The sequence below is a fragment of the Colletes latitarsis genome, chromosome 14, assembly GCF_051014445.1.
Source record: "Colletes latitarsis isolate SP2378_abdomen chromosome 14, iyColLati1, whole genome shotgun sequence".
In the NCBI taxonomy this organism is placed as follows: Eukaryota; Metazoa; Arthropoda; class Insecta; order Hymenoptera; family Colletidae; genus Colletes; species Colletes latitarsis.
Genome location: NC_135147.1, coordinates 28,222,454 through 28,241,500, shown reverse-complemented (window position 1 = coordinate 28,241,500; position 19,047 = coordinate 28,222,454). Strand labels below are relative to the sequence as shown.

Below are 19,047 nucleotides of genomic sequence, written 5' to 3'. Positions count from 1 at the left end.
GTACATCCATGGGTCAATCTGGTATTGAACATAAGCGTGGTACAATTACAACGATTCGAGAATCTAAGGAAATCACAGCCGGAGTATTTACGTGTACCTATTGCTCGTTACAAGAACGCTTTGATTTCAAAGGTGTCAAACCTCCGTTTGCGCGACAAATAACTTATTTAGAAGAATGTTACATTATGAAAGATCCTTTCAGTTTGCCGAACAAGGGAGAAGTTTTAGTGCTTGGTAGTGATTGTAATTTTTGTAATAAACCTGTGTGCCTAGGATGTAGTATATATTTCGGAAAACGAATTTGTTTAAAATGTGCAAAAACCAATATACACAACTTGCCAACTCAAATGCATCCAAGAATAAAGAATTTAATAAAAAATATTGATTCATAAAAATAGTATTTTATTAGATATTGGATACTTACTTCTCCATTTCCACAGCTTGCACTTAAAAAAAATACAAATTGTCACAAATGTTATAAATGTTCCATTATATCACCCATTTAAATCATTTGTTTACATTTTTTTTTTCTTAAATCTATCAGAATAAACTGTTATGTTTTATCACTGTTACATAAATTAAACAAACAGATTAAAATTAAAATAATAAAATGCCTTAAGTTAGGAATACATTTTTTGTCTGTTCCATTCAATTTGATGGTTTCTTAGGTTTGGCTGCCAATTTTTCTGCCAAAATTTTCTTCTTTTTATCTAATTTATTTGGTGACCTCTTCTTCTTTTCATCAGCTTTTTGTCCTTGAAATGTCTTTGATTGTTGTGGACTGGTTTGATTTCCACTAAATTTCTTTTCATTCCCTCCGCTCGCAGCATTGCCTTTGCGCGTCTAAAAGAAATCCATAAAGATTTAAAATTTATCTCATATTTAAATTTGAAGCACGATATATTACGACTGAGTACGAGATAATCGATATTTACGAGTTCGACTCGAAAAGTCGATTACGAGTCAAACTCGTGAAAATAATGCAAGGCGTTAAAGTTAATAAATACTTACTGTATTACGTACCGTTTTTGCATTGTATTTTTGTTTTTTAAATGAAGATTTGTTTTTACTATCTGCAGAAAGCGATCTTTTTCCACGTCTATCTTTGCCTCTTTCATTTTGATCCATAAACTTTTTTACTCTAATTTCACGATTCAAAATTTTTGTACCATCTAATTCTAATGCTAATGCAACAGCATCTTCATTTTTGAAATTAATATATCCAAATCCCTTGCCTATTCCACTCCTATTATCCCTGATTACACGCACAGACTCTAGTTCACCACAATCTTCAAAATGCTTTCTAAATGTTTCATCGTCTGTGTCTGAGAATTATAATATGTTTTAGAGCTAATTCATACTATACATATATTATTTTTACTTATTTAACTAGATACAAGATATGATACTTACTAAAATGTAAATTTCCTACAAATACACATTTTTTTTTATTAGGTGATTCTTCTGATTTATAAGTTGTATCTACTCTTATATGATTTCCCATAAATAATTCTCCATTCATAGATAGTGCTGCTTTAGCAGATTCTTCAACATGAAATTTAATATATGCATAAATTGATTTTAATTTAGGGTGTACATCTTTAGTAATAGCAGCAACTTTTTTAGGTACATTTATAGATTTTGCTACTACTCCTCTTAAACGTATAGTATCAATATTGCCAAATTTCTTAAATTGTTTCTTCAACTGGTTTCTTGTTACTTCTTTTGGAAGATTACCAACAAAAATAGTGTTTTTATCCACTTTTAGTTCTTCTAAAGAGTCTTCTAAATTTTCTTCATGGTTTTTACTTTGCTCAGGACTTTCAGACATACTATTATTTGTTTCATCTTCCTCTTCCTCCTCATCATCTTCTTCCTCGCTACTATCATCGTCATTTTCCCCTGGTTCAACAAAATCTTCATCTTCATCATCATCTGCAAGACTGTTACCTAAGAGAGCTTTTAAACCAAGAGCAGATTCATCACCTTCTTCCTCATCTTCTGATTCTTCATCATCATCATCATCATCATCTTCATCTTCTTCAACACTATCACTTTCTTCTTCACTATCATCATCAATATTCATATCATCCTCATCCTCATCCTCTTCCTCTTCACTGTCATCATTGTTTTCAACGTTGTTTGCCTTCAATCCTTTAAACATTTTCACTCCTTTCTTTGCCTTCATCTCTTTATCATCTTCTTCCTCACCTTCTTTGTAATCTTCGTCATCTTCATCAGAATCATCTGCTAAACTGGTTCCAAGAATATTTGGTAGACTCTTCTCCTCTTCATTCTCATCTTCATCAGACTCTTCATCTTCACTGTCCCCACTCTCTTGTGTAAAACTTTGTTCTTGTAATACAATTCCTTCGTTAATGTCCTCGTCTGACTCAGACTCGTCTTCTTCAGTTTCTACCAAATCTTTTTTACTTGATTCCTTTTTAGATTGCTGTTGTTTTCTAGCATTTTTGGGGGAATCTTTCTTTTTCAGGTCTTTGTTCTTTTCTGTTGCCTTTTGAGGAGTAACACTCTTTTTCTCCAAAAGTTGCTGCTTTGTACTACTATTGTTTGATGCTTTTGATCCATTAATCAAATTAACTTTGCCCGTTGGGGTTTGTTTAAACTTTTGATTCTTTTTCTTTTGTATAAATCCGTCTTTAGGTGTACGTAGAACGTCCTTAGACATTGCATCTTTCTTCTCTTCTGATACCGTTTTAACCATCTTTCTTCGTAATTTTGTTTATCACTTTATAGATATGTTATTCTATTATAAGATAAAAATAATTAACGCTCCGAAAATATGTTACTTTCAAGGATGTACAAAATTCAAATTTAGCGATATCACAAGGTTAATATTCCACGTGCGATATGCAACATAGCGCGTAAACCGAAGTTAAATTACGATGAGAAATTACAAAATATTACTTTTCGATCAATTTTAATTTTACAAACTCGGATTCCCCGTAAATGAAGAAATTACTTACCCCAGGTTTCTGCACGCAGATCAAACCAACAAAATCAAGTTCACTTTTTAAAATGCCGGCTTACACTGTCTACGTTACACCGGCGAAAACACTTTAAGCGCCAACAGGAAGGACGAAATTCGCCATTAACGCGTTTCGTATGTTTGTTCCTAGATGTCAGTATTCTAGTAAGGAGTGAAATTCTCTATACATACACCATAAAAACATCCCTATAAATAATTCCCCTATGTACAAATTTTTTAATAACATTGTATTTGTAATTTCTAACGAGGTTTAAAAATCAAGTAATTATATGTAAATTAATTTTAATTATTGTATGATAACACGTGGTAATAAACTGATAAAAATGTTATATATGAGTATGGAGCTTAAATGAAAGGAGGGGTTATGTTTTCGAATATTTTCTTATATCCAGATTCTGAATTTTCGAGTGAATTATCCTAAACACTGTTTAGAAACGATATAGGTAATTTATCATTGACATTAGTAATTAATAAAGTTATTCAAATGTCAAAACCACGTGGTTTTACATAGAATAATTTCTTTAATCTTTCAGATTATATTTGCATTTTTGTACAATGGATGGAATAGGACTATACAATACGTTTCTTCAAGCTCATCAACCTCAATTAGAATCTTCTGGGGTGCCAAGAATATTTTGGGAAACTCTGTTTAAGAAACTACAGTATCAAACTTTTGATTCTGGCCTCACATTTCAGTTGATACAAATTGATTACGATGGTGCATCTAGGGATCCAAAAGATCCTGTTTGGAAACTTTTTGTTTCCTCTGAAAAGGGTGTTTCTGCTCAGAATTCAAATAACATTTATTTGATAGATCATGCATGGACTTATGATACTGCTAATGCTAGGCAGAACTTGTCAAATATTCCAGGACTTCTGGATCGCATGTGCACCCTAATGGGTTTTGATATTCAGAGCGAAGAGAATGAAAAAATAGAATACGTAATGAATGAAATGTGGAGGTACAATCAGTCATTTTCTCTAAGCAGTGGGTCCATAGAAGATAGAATGCCAATTTGGTATATCATGGATGAAGTAGGATCTGCAATAAATCACAGCAATGACCCCAACTTTAGAACAGTACCTTTCTTATATTTGCCAGAAGGTGTTACCTACACACTGATGTTTCCTATAAGGGACGCTGATTACGAGGACGAGGTTACAAGAGATTTTGTCGAAGGTCAAACAAATAGCAAACAAAACCGACGAGCTTTACTTTTACCATGGGTAGATGCATCGTTTTTCAAAGAAAGCTTTCTGCAGACAGAGCCAGATGACGACTATTTCCTGGCGGGTCATGTTCGCGAAACTATACCGGAAGAGATAAATTCCGAAATAATACTTCGAAATGATGGAAACACAAAATTAAAAGTTTTTTCGCACTATACATATGTAAACGATTACTTAACCGATCCTGCGTTTGAAATAGTAAATAACGAAGAGGATGCAGATATTTTATGGTACACTTCTCACTTTAAGGAATACAAAGAATTAAGTATTCGCTCACCGCATGTTTTCGTGAATCAATTTCCGTTCGAAAATGTATTGACTATAAAGGATTTACTATCCATCGTATGTAGAAGAAAAGCGGGAGAAAAGCCGTACGATCCCGACACTCTTGAAACATATCCAAGATGGTTACCAACTACTTACAATTTACATACAGAGCTGGTGCAATTCGTCGCGTATTTTGAACAAAGGGAATCAATGGATTTAGAGAATCATTGGATCTGCAAGCCTTGGAATCTCGCTAGAGGATTAGACACTCACGTCACAAAGAATTTATTTCACATTTTACGTTTGCCCAGTACGGGGCCGAAGATAGCACAAAAGTATATCGCGGCCCCCGTGCTGTACGATAGGCCAGAAATTGGTAAAGTTAAATTCGACGTGCGATACGTGGTGTTGTTGAAATCGGTGAAGCCTCTGAAGGCGTTTGCTTATAAAAATTTCTTCCTAAGATTTGCAAACAAGGAGTTCGCTTTAAATAATTTCGACGTATACGAACAGCATTTCACGGTCATGAATTATTCAGAGGACATACCGCTTTGTCACGTGAAGTGCGCAGACTTTATCTCGGAATGGGGGAGACAGTATCCGGACTTTTCCTGGAGCGACCAGATCGAGCCAAAAATTTTGCACATGTTCCGAGAAGTCTTCGAGGCCGCAGTCGCCAAGAAACCGCCAAAAGGAATCGCGGAAAGTTCCCAAAGCCGGGCGGTGTACGCGGTCGATCTGATGTTGGAATGGAAGAAAGAAGAAATGCAACCGATTCTGTTGGAAGTAAATTTCTCACCAGACTGTAAAAGGGCCTGCGAATATTACCCCAACTTCTATAACGATATCTTCAAGTGTCTCTTCTTAGACGACGACAACCCCGAAACGTTTCACGATCTCTGCTCCGGGTGCAATTGAAGCATCTAACGCGGGCACCCACGCAATACGTTATGCACCGATGTTAATTAAATTACCGGATTATTCTGCCATTCCGTTGACGACGGTTCTCCATTTGTCTATGGTGTCTCGTTAAAATCGGTGGATAACGTATCGTGTGGTAATTTTGTTGCAAGTCCCGCCCTCTACCATAAATATCGAGAAGCTATTAACGAACGTTCCTATGGTCAGTGTTCGGACTAAAATGCATTTATTTATTCAAAAGTAACGGGTCCCAGCATTTCGTATGCGGTAATGAGCAGAAGTAGCTGCAGTAAATCTGCATGCGCGAACGTTAAGGGTACGTTTGCTCCGTAAATAATTTGCGCTTTCCATAACTTGACGCTACAACGGGAAGACTGCCGTGCTACCTAATGGAATAATAAACGAGGGTGCAATTGGTACAGTTTCATGACGCGGGCCACTTCGGCCACCGCGTAATATTCGCTTCTAATGCACGACCGTATGCTTAATGCAGAAAGAAGCGCATAACGTTGCGTATCTCGATACGCTTGAACTTTGAATCATTGTACAAAGTAAGGGGGAGACCTCTAATTCGCAATAAAAGTCTGTTGCAACAGAAAAATATGCCTATGATTATTTTCCCACCTACAAAAATATAATTGTATGGACAGACATCGACTTCGATTGCTTTTCACGCGTAGAATTTACCGTGTTGCCTCGCAACTGCAACGATTGTTTCTTTACTTCGGTGTATTGCGCCACCGGTTCGAATCACGCGCGTTGCTGACAATCATTTGCAGCAACAACGAGAGCCAACGTCATATTTTGTGAATTAACGCCGTGCTCGTTATTTGGTTATCCTACAATGAGTTTCACATCGGGCGAACTCATTTGAAAAAGCTTTGTCGTCGCGTTCCCCAGCAGAGAATTCGACCGCATCCAATTATGCGAACATATCGACGCTCGAGGGCAACGAATTTAACGCCGTTTCACGCTCGGATAACGGTCAACTACTTTACTTACGGCGTTATGTTTGGTACGATTCGACGATTATTAAATTGTAATTATCTCGTAAAGAAAGTGGAATTTCAGTACGCGTATTGCGGCTCAATCGGTTCCGTACAGAGTGGTTTGGTAAAAATCGAGCGCTCGATCATTTTATTTAATAGCCGAAAGCAGCGTTCGCACCGCGAACGGGGAGGACACGACTCGCCCCATTTGCATTTTAATGCAACGGTGAGCTTATTTGTTTCGTGACACGGAGTTTCGCGAGCCTCGTACCGGTTGCGTCAATCAAGACACAGAGCCGAGGCGCAACGAAAGGTTCGTGCGAGAGCGTTGCTATATCGTGGGCTTTGTTCTCTTTTTTCCGTTGAAAACAAGCCGCTTATTTTTCACCCTGCGTCGAACGGACGGGTGCGTGTGGCTCCAGGTTGTCGGCCTCGTTCCATCGTGCCGTGCATTCCCGAATGTTCGGTTCGCGGGGTAGTCGCGCATTCGCTCGAGCACGTTGCCGCCATACGTTCTCGCGAATCACGCATCGTTCGGGCTGGAAAGGTAGTCGCGCCAGGCACTTTCGCTCGACGAAACTCCTGGCGGGCTTCTCCGACGGCGACGTCGCTGGTAATCACGGCAATTAAGCAAATGAGTTCCGCGTATAAGGACGTCGATAACGAGTGCGTCACGGCCCTCGAGACAAACGGAGTCGTTCCGCGGCCGCGACAGTCTCACCCCATCGTTTCCCACCCCGTGTCTCCGACAAAACCTGCGTCGCTTCGTCGACACCGTCTTTTTCTTTTATTTTCACCGGCAACGACAGCCTGACCGACGCCGTCTGCCTCGCGATTGATACCGACTACGCGATACGACACCCCTTTCCATCGAGATTGATATCGAGAAGTTGGAATGGCCGCTTTATTTCCATCGAGACTGTTATTTCGTGCTTCTTTCGCCGACGTTGCTCGAGGGCAATTTGGTAATTTCGTTTCTACCTTCTCGTCCGTCCCGGAAGGAACTTGCTCGGGCAGCGCGCCGTGCCGGGTAATTATTCGAGAACCTTCGTTCGAAGGTTTCTCGCCGCCGAGGGAGAAAGAGAGGAAAAAAAGAAATATATGTTTTAATCGTCGAGCACGAGGAATGCGAGCAATTTTCCATTTACCTAATGCCTCTTTTCGAGTCGCATTCGGGACGGCCACGACTTCTAAAACGGCGAACCGCAAAATTAGTCCGGGATGTCTGAAACCGCGCGCCGCCGCCAGCCGTTCCTTCCGTTCGCCGAAATGGCGTGGTCGCGTGGAAGGGCCGACTCACGGAACGCCGCTGCGAGGCAAAAACGTACGAATAAAAGTACGTCGCGCAATTAGAGGTGCTCCTGCACTCGGGGAATCGCACGAGTTTCGTGTCGCGGCGCGATAAATGTCATTGTATCGTGCGACGCGACCAGGTTGCTTGCATTAAGGACTCTTTCCGGAAGGAACGCTTGATGCTGATGCAACCACTCGACGGTTACCGCTTGGATAACGATCGCTTTAGTATCGGAGTCGCTGCATTTTCCTTTTTTCAAGGCGGTAGATTCTTTGTACATTTTACGAACCACTACTGTCCCGCGGGTTACCATTTTAAGGTATCCTTCACATTCTTAAATACCAGACGTCCGAAAGTGCATTAAGAGAGACTTCATTATGTCGCGAGTTGCTCGACTACGGTCGTTTCTTCCTGGGTGTTTATCCGACTAAAGGGGAGGGGTTTGAACGCGTTTCTGCATTTTATACGAGTCGCGTTCGCAGACGCACGACCCTGGTGAAATCCTCGTTTATTGTTAATTAATGCACTTAATTGTTATTTCATGCGGAATAAGTATGATGTATGCAGCCCATTACGGGCAAGTTTGTCCCGAGGAAATTGCGGGTCGCCCCTGTAAAAAGTATCTCCCTCTGTACGGTGTAACTTGTTCGGAGTGCTCGCCACCAGAGGTGAGTTTTTTCTTTTATTACGGTGAACGCCCATCGCATGTTCTTCTCGTTTTTCGACGGTGTAAATTTCCTTACGGTCCGAGACGCGAGCAAAGAGCACGTTACCTAACGATAGAGCTGAGATCGTTCGACGCGCGTTGTGACGCAGGACGCATCGTCTTAGTATCATTCGGGAGGAAGGGACGTCGATCGCGCGAGGTCTCGGTGAATTTTTAAAAAAGAATCAGCCGGAAAAAGGACGGTAGGGGCTGCGTGGCATCCAGCCACAGAATATAAAACGAGTCGCGCTACGTAGCTCGTGGACATCGTGTCCGGTTACACGAACCTGCATAAATTTTCGTCAGACCAATTTCTTTCGACTGGTGTTCCCTGGGAGGATGGTTGCTCTAAAGCGTCGGTGCCTTATTTCGCGTCGCGTGGCCTCTCGGAAGTTTCTCCCCGTCTAGCCGGTACCACGGAGAAGATAAGAATGCAAATGTGTATCGTCTCGGAGCTGCAGTTTAAATTCACCGTCGAATGTATCTTTGATTATCCGAGGATCTACGGCCGGGGAAGCGAGAATTCGAGTTGGCAAAGCAAAGTAGAATTAAATGGGATTTCATACGAGTCACTTACTTAATTCTAGCTTGTTTATTTCGTTCACCCGTGAGCGTGGAGTTTGCGTTTGATCGTTATTCACGCGGACGATACTCCCCTCGTTCGAACAAGAAGCAGGAGCGAAGAAGAAGAGAACGATTTCGAAGCGAGGCGTCGTTCCCTTTGTCCGGGGGAATAGGCGGGTAGTTTCAGTCGCAGGATACGCGCTTTACAGTGTCAGACATCTTTACCAGATGGAGATCTCCCTTCTTAGTCAGACACGCGTTATTGCACCCAAGGAGGAAGTATCTCCCGCAGTTTCTCCTTGGACCGTTCTCCCTTTCGCCTCGTTCGTCGCGGATCTACCAACCGCGTACATCCCCTCGGTCCTCGGGGCTCCTGCGGGGAACAGGCTTCATTACGCTTTCATAAATCACAGCCAATGTACCTTATACGCATCGGACCACCGGTAGGCATCGCGCCGTTATTAATTACCACCACGCGATGCCAATAAAAACGAGGCCCGTGTGGAAGACGTACTGCATTGCTCGCCGTGGGTGGAGATAGAGGGCCCCGGTGAAAGATTACAGGGGGCTCGCCATATACAGGGTGTCCTCGAAACCTATCCACCGAACATTCGCCAGAAATTCACTGGTCCGTAAATAAAGAGAGATCGACGCGTTTTGTTGCGGGGATTAATTATCGGGTTTGGCGAAGCGCTGATAAAAGTGCCGTTTCATCAACGATCGGGCCTTCTTTATTTCGGAGGAAATTCCCGTCGAATTATCCAGACCATTCGATCGTGTTGAATTACGTTGGTACACTCGTCGTCGTGCATAAATCAGTGAACGCGTTTGACCGTGTACACAGATCTCTGTTACTTCGCCGCTTTGACACAGGGTTCACAACGGTGAAACGCGATCGAAACGCGTCGAGAGGGCGGCCACGATCAAAATATCATTATTTCCCGTTTTACACCCTTCGAAACTCGATAATGCTCTTCCGTAATTGACTCGCCTCAATGAATGACCGCGGCATGGGTGCTATCGTCATTGTGGGTAATGACAGGATTAAAACAACGTTCGAACCAATCCGGCCGGCATTTAATTATTAGCGACGTTCCCCTCTCCACCCTATACCGCGCCTGACACCGGCTTGGTTGCCGCGATATATATTCAGAATGCAGCATTTTATTGACCGACCGGACAATCGAGTCGCGTATTTACACGTACGAGCGACGTGGCTCGCACGCCTACCCCTCTCAGTCTATAATTGAAATTTAAAACGTCCCGACATTCGGGGATTAAACCGCGTTCGCGCCGCGATTCATCCAGCCTCTCTCCTCCGTCGGGTCTTCTCCTCGAATCCGACAGGAAACGCAACGAAACTTGATCGCGTTCGGGATCGATCGATTGGCCCACCAAAAACCCTACTGTCGCTACCCACGATCGCTTACAAATTACTACGTAGCCCCGATTCAATTTCTCGAACCCGATTTATGCATTTTATCTACTATATTTGTATTTTCTCCATGTTGCAATTATTCAACAGCACGAAACAGATTCGAGTGTTTTATCGTTGAGCAGTTTGCTGGAATGCTTCGACACGTACCGCGAAAAATGATATTTTTTATCCTCTACTATTTCGAAATTCGTTGTAATATTGTACGATAGCTGTCGTAAAAGAAACCTATTTCGCATCGAGCTCTGTATTCAGGATTGTACGATAGTGCTACAGACGCTGCCTCTCGGTCAATGTATCTGTATTTAGTTACAAGATTATTAAATTTTCCAAATTTACATGTTTTTTCATGCTACCTTCCACGTCGCTAATCCGGATTATCGCTTAATTCAAATCACCTCCACCCCAATTACTCCGAATTAACGAGCTTATACTGTACATCTTTGTTGCATCCGAGTTGTGTACAATATAAATTAAGGGATTAATTAAAACATGATATGAAAACGGTCACATCGTAAAAGCGAAGCTGCGAAAGGTTTCACGAAGGTAAGTAATGGCTATTTTATTTTCCCTTCTAACTAAGCCTTTGGTAGAAGATGCGTTTTAAAAATAAATAGTAGGTATTAGTCGAAGGAAAAGATCGTTGTTTGGCGGTGTTTCGAGGGGAGAGGAGGATCCCCGTGTTCCCGTTCCACTCTGTCCGCGGACGAGGGCTCTCCGGAGTAGTGATTATCGCGGGAAAATGTACGAAAGCTTCATTACACCGGCGGTTACATTATGTACGGCACTTGAAACGGCCGGAACGAGCACACTGGGCCGCAAGGTGGACCGTAAGCGTCCGGATGCGCCGTCACCTTCCTTTTCAGCCCGCTCCTTAGAACGCGAGAAAGCCTCTCTGAAGGGCCGAGGCCCACTCGTCCATTGCGCAATTAGTGTCGCCAGTGGCTTTTCTTTCTCGTTTGGTCTCGCATTCGTCTTGGTCCGCTTTAACCGGCGGCCACGCGCTGAGATGCGCGCATTCACCGCGTGTACACACCGCGGAGGAGGAGCGCGCGTTAATTGCGGGCCAACCCTCGACGTGCCGGTTCATCGACGTCTCTAATCTTCCCAGAGGACCAAGCCAGACCGGCGAAAAAGACAAAAAGAACTAGGCCACGGTGTGACTGTGCCCCTCAAAAATGTAGAAGCCTTTGCATACGGAAAGTTGTCCCAACGCGCCACTCTCGATCCGCGACCGGGCGAATCGGGCTTTCGGCCTCTGAAAGCCGTTCAAGATACGGTTCAACTCCGAGATTTCCCTCTTTCACCTTTATATTGCTCCGCGACCTTTTAATTTCATCCCCACTACGAAACGTTTCTCTTTTTGCCCCCCCAACTTTATCTTTCGGCGCTTCCTTGCGCTCGATGCTCTCTTTCGTCTTGCCTTGGCCAGTTCTTCTCGTCTACGACCCCTCGCGACCCGTTTCATTTCGCAAAAATTGTTTCCGCCCGGCGAGAGAACATCAAACCCGAATTAAATCGAATTTCAAAGCAGTCTCTTTGTACGGTGCCATTTTAAAATCATCGAATCCATCTCGCGCTGAAAATTAATCGATGCTCGCTCGCGATCAGCCAGTCCATTAAAATTTCAAAGCGGGCGAAACGAGGCGTTTGCGAACATGCGTCCGGAGGAACAATTTATTTGTTTTATGCTCTCTACCTTCGTACCTCGAATCGTACCATTTAAATCTGAAACACCTGGTATATTAATAAGCTCGACAGAGCTGGGTGTCGTTGGAAAGAAGGCAACGAAACGCGGCATTTTGTGCGCTAGCAGCCCGTCACGGTCTCCCGTTTCGCGTCTGATTTTCATTAATATTGATCATCGCGGACTGCTCAGTCATGCGGCTCTTGTTTGCATCCAGCTGCCCGTTTCTCGCACCTTTTCATTCCCGCGCAAAGCTTTCTCGCCGTTCGCGTTGTCTTAAGGAACGATAATTAATTTCTTTTCCGCTTACCTTAATTAATAATGATCCTTTCCTTCCGAGTCAGCGGCCCGGCATTCTAACGGAGTCCTCGAAAAGATCCTGCTCCGAAAGATTGAAACTAAGCGTCTTAAAAATCGGCGGACTCTATTGTTAATTTCCGCAATCAATTAGTTCCGTTTCCGTCAAATACTTCCTCAACGAAAGGGCGCACCACGGCTATTATGATCGATGGCTCTGCTCGTCGCGATACGTGGTCGTCCCACGAACGCTTAATCAGATTTCCGATTTCGTTTCTTTTTTTTTTCGGGGCAAATGTCTGGACCTCGGCGGAACGAAGTGCCCGTGATTTTTGGCACAGTTTCGCGATCGAAACTCTATCTCCAAGTCGTTAACGATGCAATTTCGATCGGAGTTACGCTAGCCACCATTTTGAGCGGGTTTCGGAATTTCGTAAACGCGCACAGAACGATGAAAAGTTCATTTCGTGACGAACGATTTCGCGATTTGCATTCGTGCTAACCGATGTGCGGTTAATGGAAAACATGTGTGCAAAATTGGACCCGCGGTCGAGTTATCCCACGTCGTTCGATGTTGTTACAGATTACTCACGCTCCTCTCGTTCCTGCTGATTAATGTTTAAACATCGGCGATTGACGAGTTTTATTTTTCAACGTTGCTAGATGAAATTGTTCGATTCGATTCCGGTAGAAAGAATCTCGCCGTAACACCGTTAATTGGCCGGCGAAACGTTGTTCGTTGTCGTCAAAGCGTCGAGACGGTTAAACGATACTAATCGCGTCGTTTGGCGCTTCATCGGGGGATGAAATGACGTAGACGAGGGGTGAAATTGAATAGTAAATCGTTTATTAGTACGAAGGTGTGATAGTGTCTCGAGTTAGCCTTGGCCGACAATCGTGATTAGAGTGAACCTGTGGTACCATAAGGTGAACGAGTGTGATAGAGTCTTTTTTTCTTTTCTTAAGTGATGTAAGAGATAGACGTTAGAGCTAGTTACCCTGTTCTGCGAGCTGGTGTTCTCCCCGTCGATCGGGCCGATTTCACGCGCTCTTTTACGATCCCATTACGATTCACCGGTGTTCATCCGCTCGCCTTTAAGCCGATCGATCTCTGCCGTATTCTATTCGTTCTTTGACTCATCCCGTCCATGATCATCCACGGTTCGAATGCAACACGGTACGATGGAAAAGGAGAACGCCCGTGCAAGCTAACTTTCAAGAGTGCTACTTGTTATTTTCCGAGGTACTCTAGTGCCTATGTTTTTCTCTGCCCTCTGCTTCTTTCTGCCTATATTGCTAAATCGCAGCTAAAATTAGCGAGACTGAAGGGGGTGGAACGCGACATCCCCGTTCTCCCGTTTCGAACGCAACAATAAATAAGGAATCTCGTAACTCGTATACGCGTTCCGATAATGGGAAAGGAATCCCCCGTCCGTTCTTACGCTTCCTTAACATTAGACGCTCGTTTGCCCCTTCAAGGAACGAGAAACGAAAGGCGAAATCAAATATCTCTGTTATCTCCGATCGCGACGCACAGCAATAATAATAATAATATGGATAATAGTAATAATAATAATAATAATCAGTGCGTCTATATGTAATTCGCATTAGCGTCGATATAACAATTCTTCGATTGCGACAAAGTACTTGGTACCGAATACAGATTGCAGGCTGCCAGGGGAGGAACACAACGACGTTCCCGTTACTTTAAATAAGAACAATGATAATAAATTAGGTTTCGTCGTACCTACTGTACACGCGTGTCTTTGTATAGATATTTATATACCGCATATATATATAAAAAACGATCTTGAAAAACGTGTTTGACTAACATGGACGTAAAATCGTACAAAAAGCGTTTGTCCCTCGTCTAATTCCGTCGTGCGTTTACCTCGACGCAACAGCGTTTTCGCGCCGCGAACGCCGTCAACTCTTCTCTCGCACTCTTTGATTGTACGCATCTTTGATCATACGTGACTGGTCGTGCGCTTTCGTTCCCCGCGATATAAGTACGTGTAATACCACCTACGGTTCACCTTTATTTTCGCCCGCCAACCCCACGTCCCTTTCGAGCACCCCTGAATCGATAGCGCTCGCCGTACCCGACCGGCGAACTCTTCCTTCGAGCGTTGGAAATTTTGAAACGCGTCGCAGCATTCACGACGTAAACCCGCAGGATTTGTTCGTTCTCTCGAAGCCGATTAAATAAACGAAATCTTCAATTTTAACGAATTCACCGTTCGATAGACCGGAAACAGATTTCGAAGCCAGGGGATGTGCTCGAGAGGGTGGTCTTTCCGCGCGCGCGTGTCCGATAGCGTTTCCGCCACGATACACACCCAATTCTCCGGGTCGTACATATAAAATTATATTTACAACAGAGTGATCTTTTTCTTTGTCGCGAGGTAATTCGCTCTACATGCATCTAAAGAGTGTACAGTGTCAAGAAGCGGAAGGGAGGTGCACGGAAATCCGAAAAAATCGTTTCCGGACGGTCCGTTTTAATTATTCAATGTCCACTTTCTGCCATTTTTTCAATCGTTCTTCCTCTTTCTCTTGCATTCCTTGTCATCTCACTCTCGTCTCACCTCTCACACGTCCGCGCCATACGACGCGTTGCTCTTTATAAATAATTTAAAAATTATACACTTTTATTTATATATTTATATATATATGTATATATATATATATATTAAATTCGATCTCTGTTGCTCATGGCACACGTCACACGTTCACGCACACGAGAATGCTTGATAACGATATGATACAGCTATGCTACATCGGAGGAATACGGACGCTTCTCCCACACCCTCCCCCTTCGCTTCCTGCTTCGTATTTACACGGGGTTGCTCGCGAATAGTTTACTACTTTCTTACACTTACAGTATGTATATGGTTGCTTCTGTATATTGTACGTACAGGGTGTCTCGCCTAACTGGTACCATTTAAATATCTCCCCCAACCAAAAGGAAAAATTCCATGTATCGTTTTAAGCGTACAAGTCAAAGGTCCTGTCAAGATCCGACGCAGTCAACAAAAAGGACATTGATGGTCTAAAAATATTTCTTGTATCGTAGCGATTGGTGAAGACATTTAGGTGGGCTGGTTTAGATGAGACACTCCGTATATGTACCAGCGGGTGTACAGTCTATAGTCGGAACGAGATCGTCCAAGTTCGCTATCTCCACCATCCAGCAGTTTGGTTCCATCCTTTACCATTTTATCCGTCTTACGAGTAGCCACGACTCGAAAGCGGAAATCTCGACTCGTAAGGAGAAGAGTGGCCTCCGATAGAGAATCGATACCGTTCCGACCATCGCAAGAACACTGTCCTTCGATTATCCTCCTCTCGTCTTGGTCTGTCTCTCTGGCAGCAGTGATCGAGGCGTCTCGCGAGCGTAAAATCGTGCGACTACCAAATGTTAGAAATTCATCGTCGCGCGCGTACGCGTCGAAACGCGCGATAACGTCAATACTACTCGAGGCGGAATATCCGTCTGTTGAAAGGGGCAAGGCTAACATTCTGCGAGAGTATTATTAACGTCATCCGTCGCGCGCGTCTCGTTCCTTCCGCGAACGCATATTCAGAAAGACGATCCCATCAAAGGAGTCGTTTCGTGTATTCAAAGAGACGACAGGCCATCGTTGCTTGATCCGTCGCGAAAGGAAACGTCGCAATACGCGAACGAATTGTTGTCTGCAGCTTCTGGGTAACCATCTGCCGTGGAGGAGCTTTGAGAATGTCGGACGAGCTGGAGAGGGCTCGCTGAAGGAACACTATGTATTCTCTTTACAAAAGCAGACTTTGCAAAAGTAAGGCTTTTGCGAAAGACCCGCCTTTACTCCTTTCTTGATAGTTTTTCTTATTCAAACGCGCCGCGGCCTCGCGCGAGATTGTAAATACGGGGGCTCCCCTCCGAGCGTTACGCGTTCGACGAAAAGCTTCCGCCTGCACGTTACGCTGTCCGTGCAACGATAATTACCGCTTGTAATTGACGAAGGAAAGAATTGCAACTTGACGAGCGTGCTTATTATACTGGGTGAAAACTACTATGTCTCTGTGTATGCGAGTGAGCGCGTTGCGTACGCGTGTGGCTACGGTTTCGTTGTGAGTCGCTAGGTGCACGAAAATTTTTTTAGGTACTATTATACAGTCGGGTCGTTGATGTGTGGGAACGTGCGCGCGGGACGAAATTCTCTTCTCGCGTGGTCGTATCAAATTGTTTGTACGAAACCAGTTGGCAGATATTTCTAAATCGTGGGCAGTCTTTGCGGATTATTATTTAGGATTATTTGGCAGTGGATCGGTTAATCTCTTCCGACTGTTTTCCCGTTTCTTCTTCTTTTCTCGTTTTAACGTTTGTTTTTTTTTTACATTTTTCTCTTTTCGCTTTCCGAAAGGTAGTCGCACGTCTCGCACGAAACTCGTCAGCGTTTAAAATCGTCTCGCGAGTAGCTCTACTTGTATAAATTATAAACTAGAAGGCTAAAAAGTCGAAGTACTTGTTAGCGTCCTTTGGTACCAGCCTGAGTCTCATTAGATTACAAATAATTTGTTAAATAGTCTTGCTAAATCACTAAGAGATCACTGTTTGCGTGACTATTCGCCCCCCTCGTCCCCTATAGTCTTAACCATCGCGTTTACAGTCTTTCTATTGCTCTGTGTCGGATGTTCGAGTCGTTCGATCGTACTCCGAATGTCTCTTCCATCGGGTACGGTCCTTTGCAGTTCACGATACGTTTAAAAATACTAAAATAATCGCTATATCACGCGCAACGATTAAACGACGCGAGCACCGTCGCCTCGCGTACGAGAATAAAATACTCTCCTTCGTAAATAGGAAACAAAAAATAAACGAAAGGGAAGGGAAGGGAACGATAAAAACGACATCTAAAATAAATACGCGAAACAAAACGCGGGATCACTACTTTTTAAGAAAGTATTACGAGCTTCTTGTTCATCTTCTTCTCGAACTCGATCTTCCTCCGCGAACGTTCCCCGCGACCGAACATTAGGACACGATATAATCCGCGGAGTGATGGGAATGATGGGAGTTTCGATGCTTGTCCTTCCTGTGGTTCGTCCTCGAGTTGCTGCTACGCGTGCCGGTGGTACCGGTGGTACCGGAAGTGTGATGGCTGTACCCACTGTCGCTGCCGAAACTACTGTCCGGCTGGCCTTGGTACAATCGACCGGAAGCGATCTGCTCGCCGTCTCTGGGCCCGTAGTACACCGGTTGCGTGTACTTATCCTCGTTGTAGAGACGATCGGTAGGCTGGGAATAGGTGTCCGAGTACTCGGCGCCCACTTGCGTGTACACCGGAACGGTGTCCTGATTCTGGAGTCCGTAATAGTCCGCTCCGTACTGCGCGGAGTATTTGTACTTGTCGTTCGACTTACGAGACCTGTCCTTGTTGCTTCTGCCCTGGCTGGAGTAGCGGTGCAAAGGGCCGAGCACCGGCACGCTCTCGTACGGGTTCTCCTCGACACGGAGGGCTTGGGTCGCTGGCATCGGGGGCACAAAGTAGGGTAACCTGTGGGCCACCGACGGGACGGACTGTTGTCGATGATTGCTATTCGTTCGGGTGCCAGCTACGCCTGAAAATCAACGTCCACCGTTAATTAATAAAACCGGTAGCGGGATAAGCGCATAAGCGTCGAAGTTGTTGCGAAAATTCCGGTCTTTGAACGGTCCCTTTACCGCGTCGATGCACGCAACAGCGAACTAATGGAACAAGGGACTGGTTATAGAACGTGAAAGGTACGGCCAGTTCCATATCGAACGCGTAATTTAACCTAGTAGAATCTATTCCAGAAGCGTTTCACGGTTACGAGTCAAAGTAGGAGCGACTGTTTCGCGCGGCGAAGGTAAATCGGTGGAAATTCGAAACGTAAATAGCTTACCAGCGACGCTAGGATAGAGCTGAAGCAACGCGTCCAGCAGCATCCCCTCGTGAAACTCTCCCACGTCGTGATTCTTGTCTCGTCTGCGTCTGTCGAGGCTCCTGGGGCTTCGACCCCGTCTTTCTCGCGGTGGCCTGCCACCGGCCGGACACGTGCCCCACGTTGGCCCACTCGATGTCAGCATCCTGGCCTCGGACGGCTCGCCGACCGATAGCTCGTCTTCGGCGAACTCGTCCTCGCTGGCCGGTTTCGACGACGACGACGGCCGATGATGATGCCGATGATGATGGTGCAGCCGATTCCGAGCATTCAGCTCGCTCTCCTCGTCCGTTTCCGGATGGTCCCCTGGAACGAATGAATAATTCATCAGCATCCGTGGTATACGTCGTTTGCCCCGGCAACGATAATTAATTGGACGGTACGTTAATTAATTAACTGGCAATCTCTTCCTCGCGTCAAAGTTACCATCTCGCCCGTCGATGAAATCGAATCGAGTCGCGTTACAAGCTACCGTGCTTCCAATATTCAATGAGTCGTTAGGATCGATTAGTCGAGGAGACGAGGATCGATTCTTCGCAGTAAGGTGGCTAGAAGTTCAAGAACGACGAGTGTTTCGCGCTTGACGCGTCCTCGTGTTTTTAAACGACACTGTCGAAATATTTTACGTTTTTATTACCACTGTTCCTACCTTCCGCAGCTTCGATTCGTCGCGGTTTTCAGTTTTTAATCCCGGTAATTGACTC

At 44.3% G+C, this 19,047-nt stretch overlaps 3 protein-coding genes across 8 annotated transcripts in view; 1 reads left to right on the top strand and 2 right to left on the bottom strand.

Moving 5' to 3' along the window:
- Positions 1–379: 379 nt before the first annotated feature.
- Positions 380–5,474, bottom strand: LOC143350447 (uncharacterized). 2 transcript variants are annotated; one of them, XM_076782618.1, is made up of 6 exons: positions 5,336–5,474; positions 5,055–5,245; positions 2,988–3,136; positions 1,414–2,767; positions 1,012–1,325; positions 380–843 (listed from the first exon to the last, which is right to left on the bottom strand). In XM_076782618.1, the coding sequence occupies exons 4-6, from the start codon at positions 2,723–2,725 to the stop codon at positions 649–651; spliced, it is 1,821 nt and encodes a 606-aa protein (XP_076638733.1). In that variant the 5' UTR covers positions 2,726–2,767; positions 2,988–3,136; positions 5,055–5,245; positions 5,336–5,474; the 3' UTR covers positions 380–648. The 2 variants fall into 2 exon arrangements, with proteins under 2 accessions (XP_076638733.1, XP_076638734.1); XM_076782619.1 differs by having other exon boundaries at positions 1,024–1,325.
- On the top strand, positions 3,254–5,999 carry Ttll12 (Tubulin tyrosine ligase-like 12). Its single transcript, XM_076782617.1, has 2 exons — positions 3,254–3,453; positions 3,544–5,999. Exon 2 carries the CDS (start codon positions 3,566–3,568, stop codon positions 5,423–5,425), a length of 1,860 nt encoding a protein of 619 aa, XP_076638732.1. The 5' UTR covers positions 3,254–3,453; positions 3,544–3,565; the 3' UTR covers positions 5,426–5,999.
- A 7,354-nt stretch (positions 6,000–13,353) lies between these two features.
- Pxb (putative Hedgehog signaling attenuator pxb) overlaps positions 13,354–19,047 on the bottom strand; it is a 219,842-nt gene continuing 214,148 nt past the window's right edge. For all 5 annotated transcript variants that reach the window (XM_076782453.1, XM_076782454.1, XM_076782452.1 and 2 more), the window contains 2 exons: positions 18,305–18,649; positions 13,354–17,998 (listed from right to left, as the gene is read on the bottom strand). In XM_076782453.1, coding sequence (XP_076638568.1) covers positions 17,412–17,998; positions 18,305–18,649 — 932 coding nt within the window. In that variant the 3' untranslated portion in view covers positions 13,354–17,411. The remainder of the gene's footprint in view (positions 17,999–18,304; positions 18,650–19,047) is intronic.

Bases quoted from the DNA above. Each gene is read 5' to 3' on its own strand.
- LOC143350447 (XM_076782618.1), bottom strand. From the start codon at position 2,725: ATGGTTAAAACGGTATCAGAAGAGAAGAAAGATGCAATGTCTAAGGAC. The intron at 1,326-1,413 runs GTAAGTATCATA...TATAATTCTCAG, and splicing joins TGTAGGAAATTTACATTTTA to ACACAGACGATGAAACATTT. The intron at 844-1,011 runs GTAAGTATTTAT...GATTTCTTTTAG, and splicing joins CAAAAACGGTACGTAATACA to ACGCGCAAAGGCAATGCTGC.
- Ttll12 (XM_076782617.1), top strand. From the start codon at position 3,566: ATGGATGGAATAGGACTATACAATACGTTTCTTCAAGCTCATCAACCT.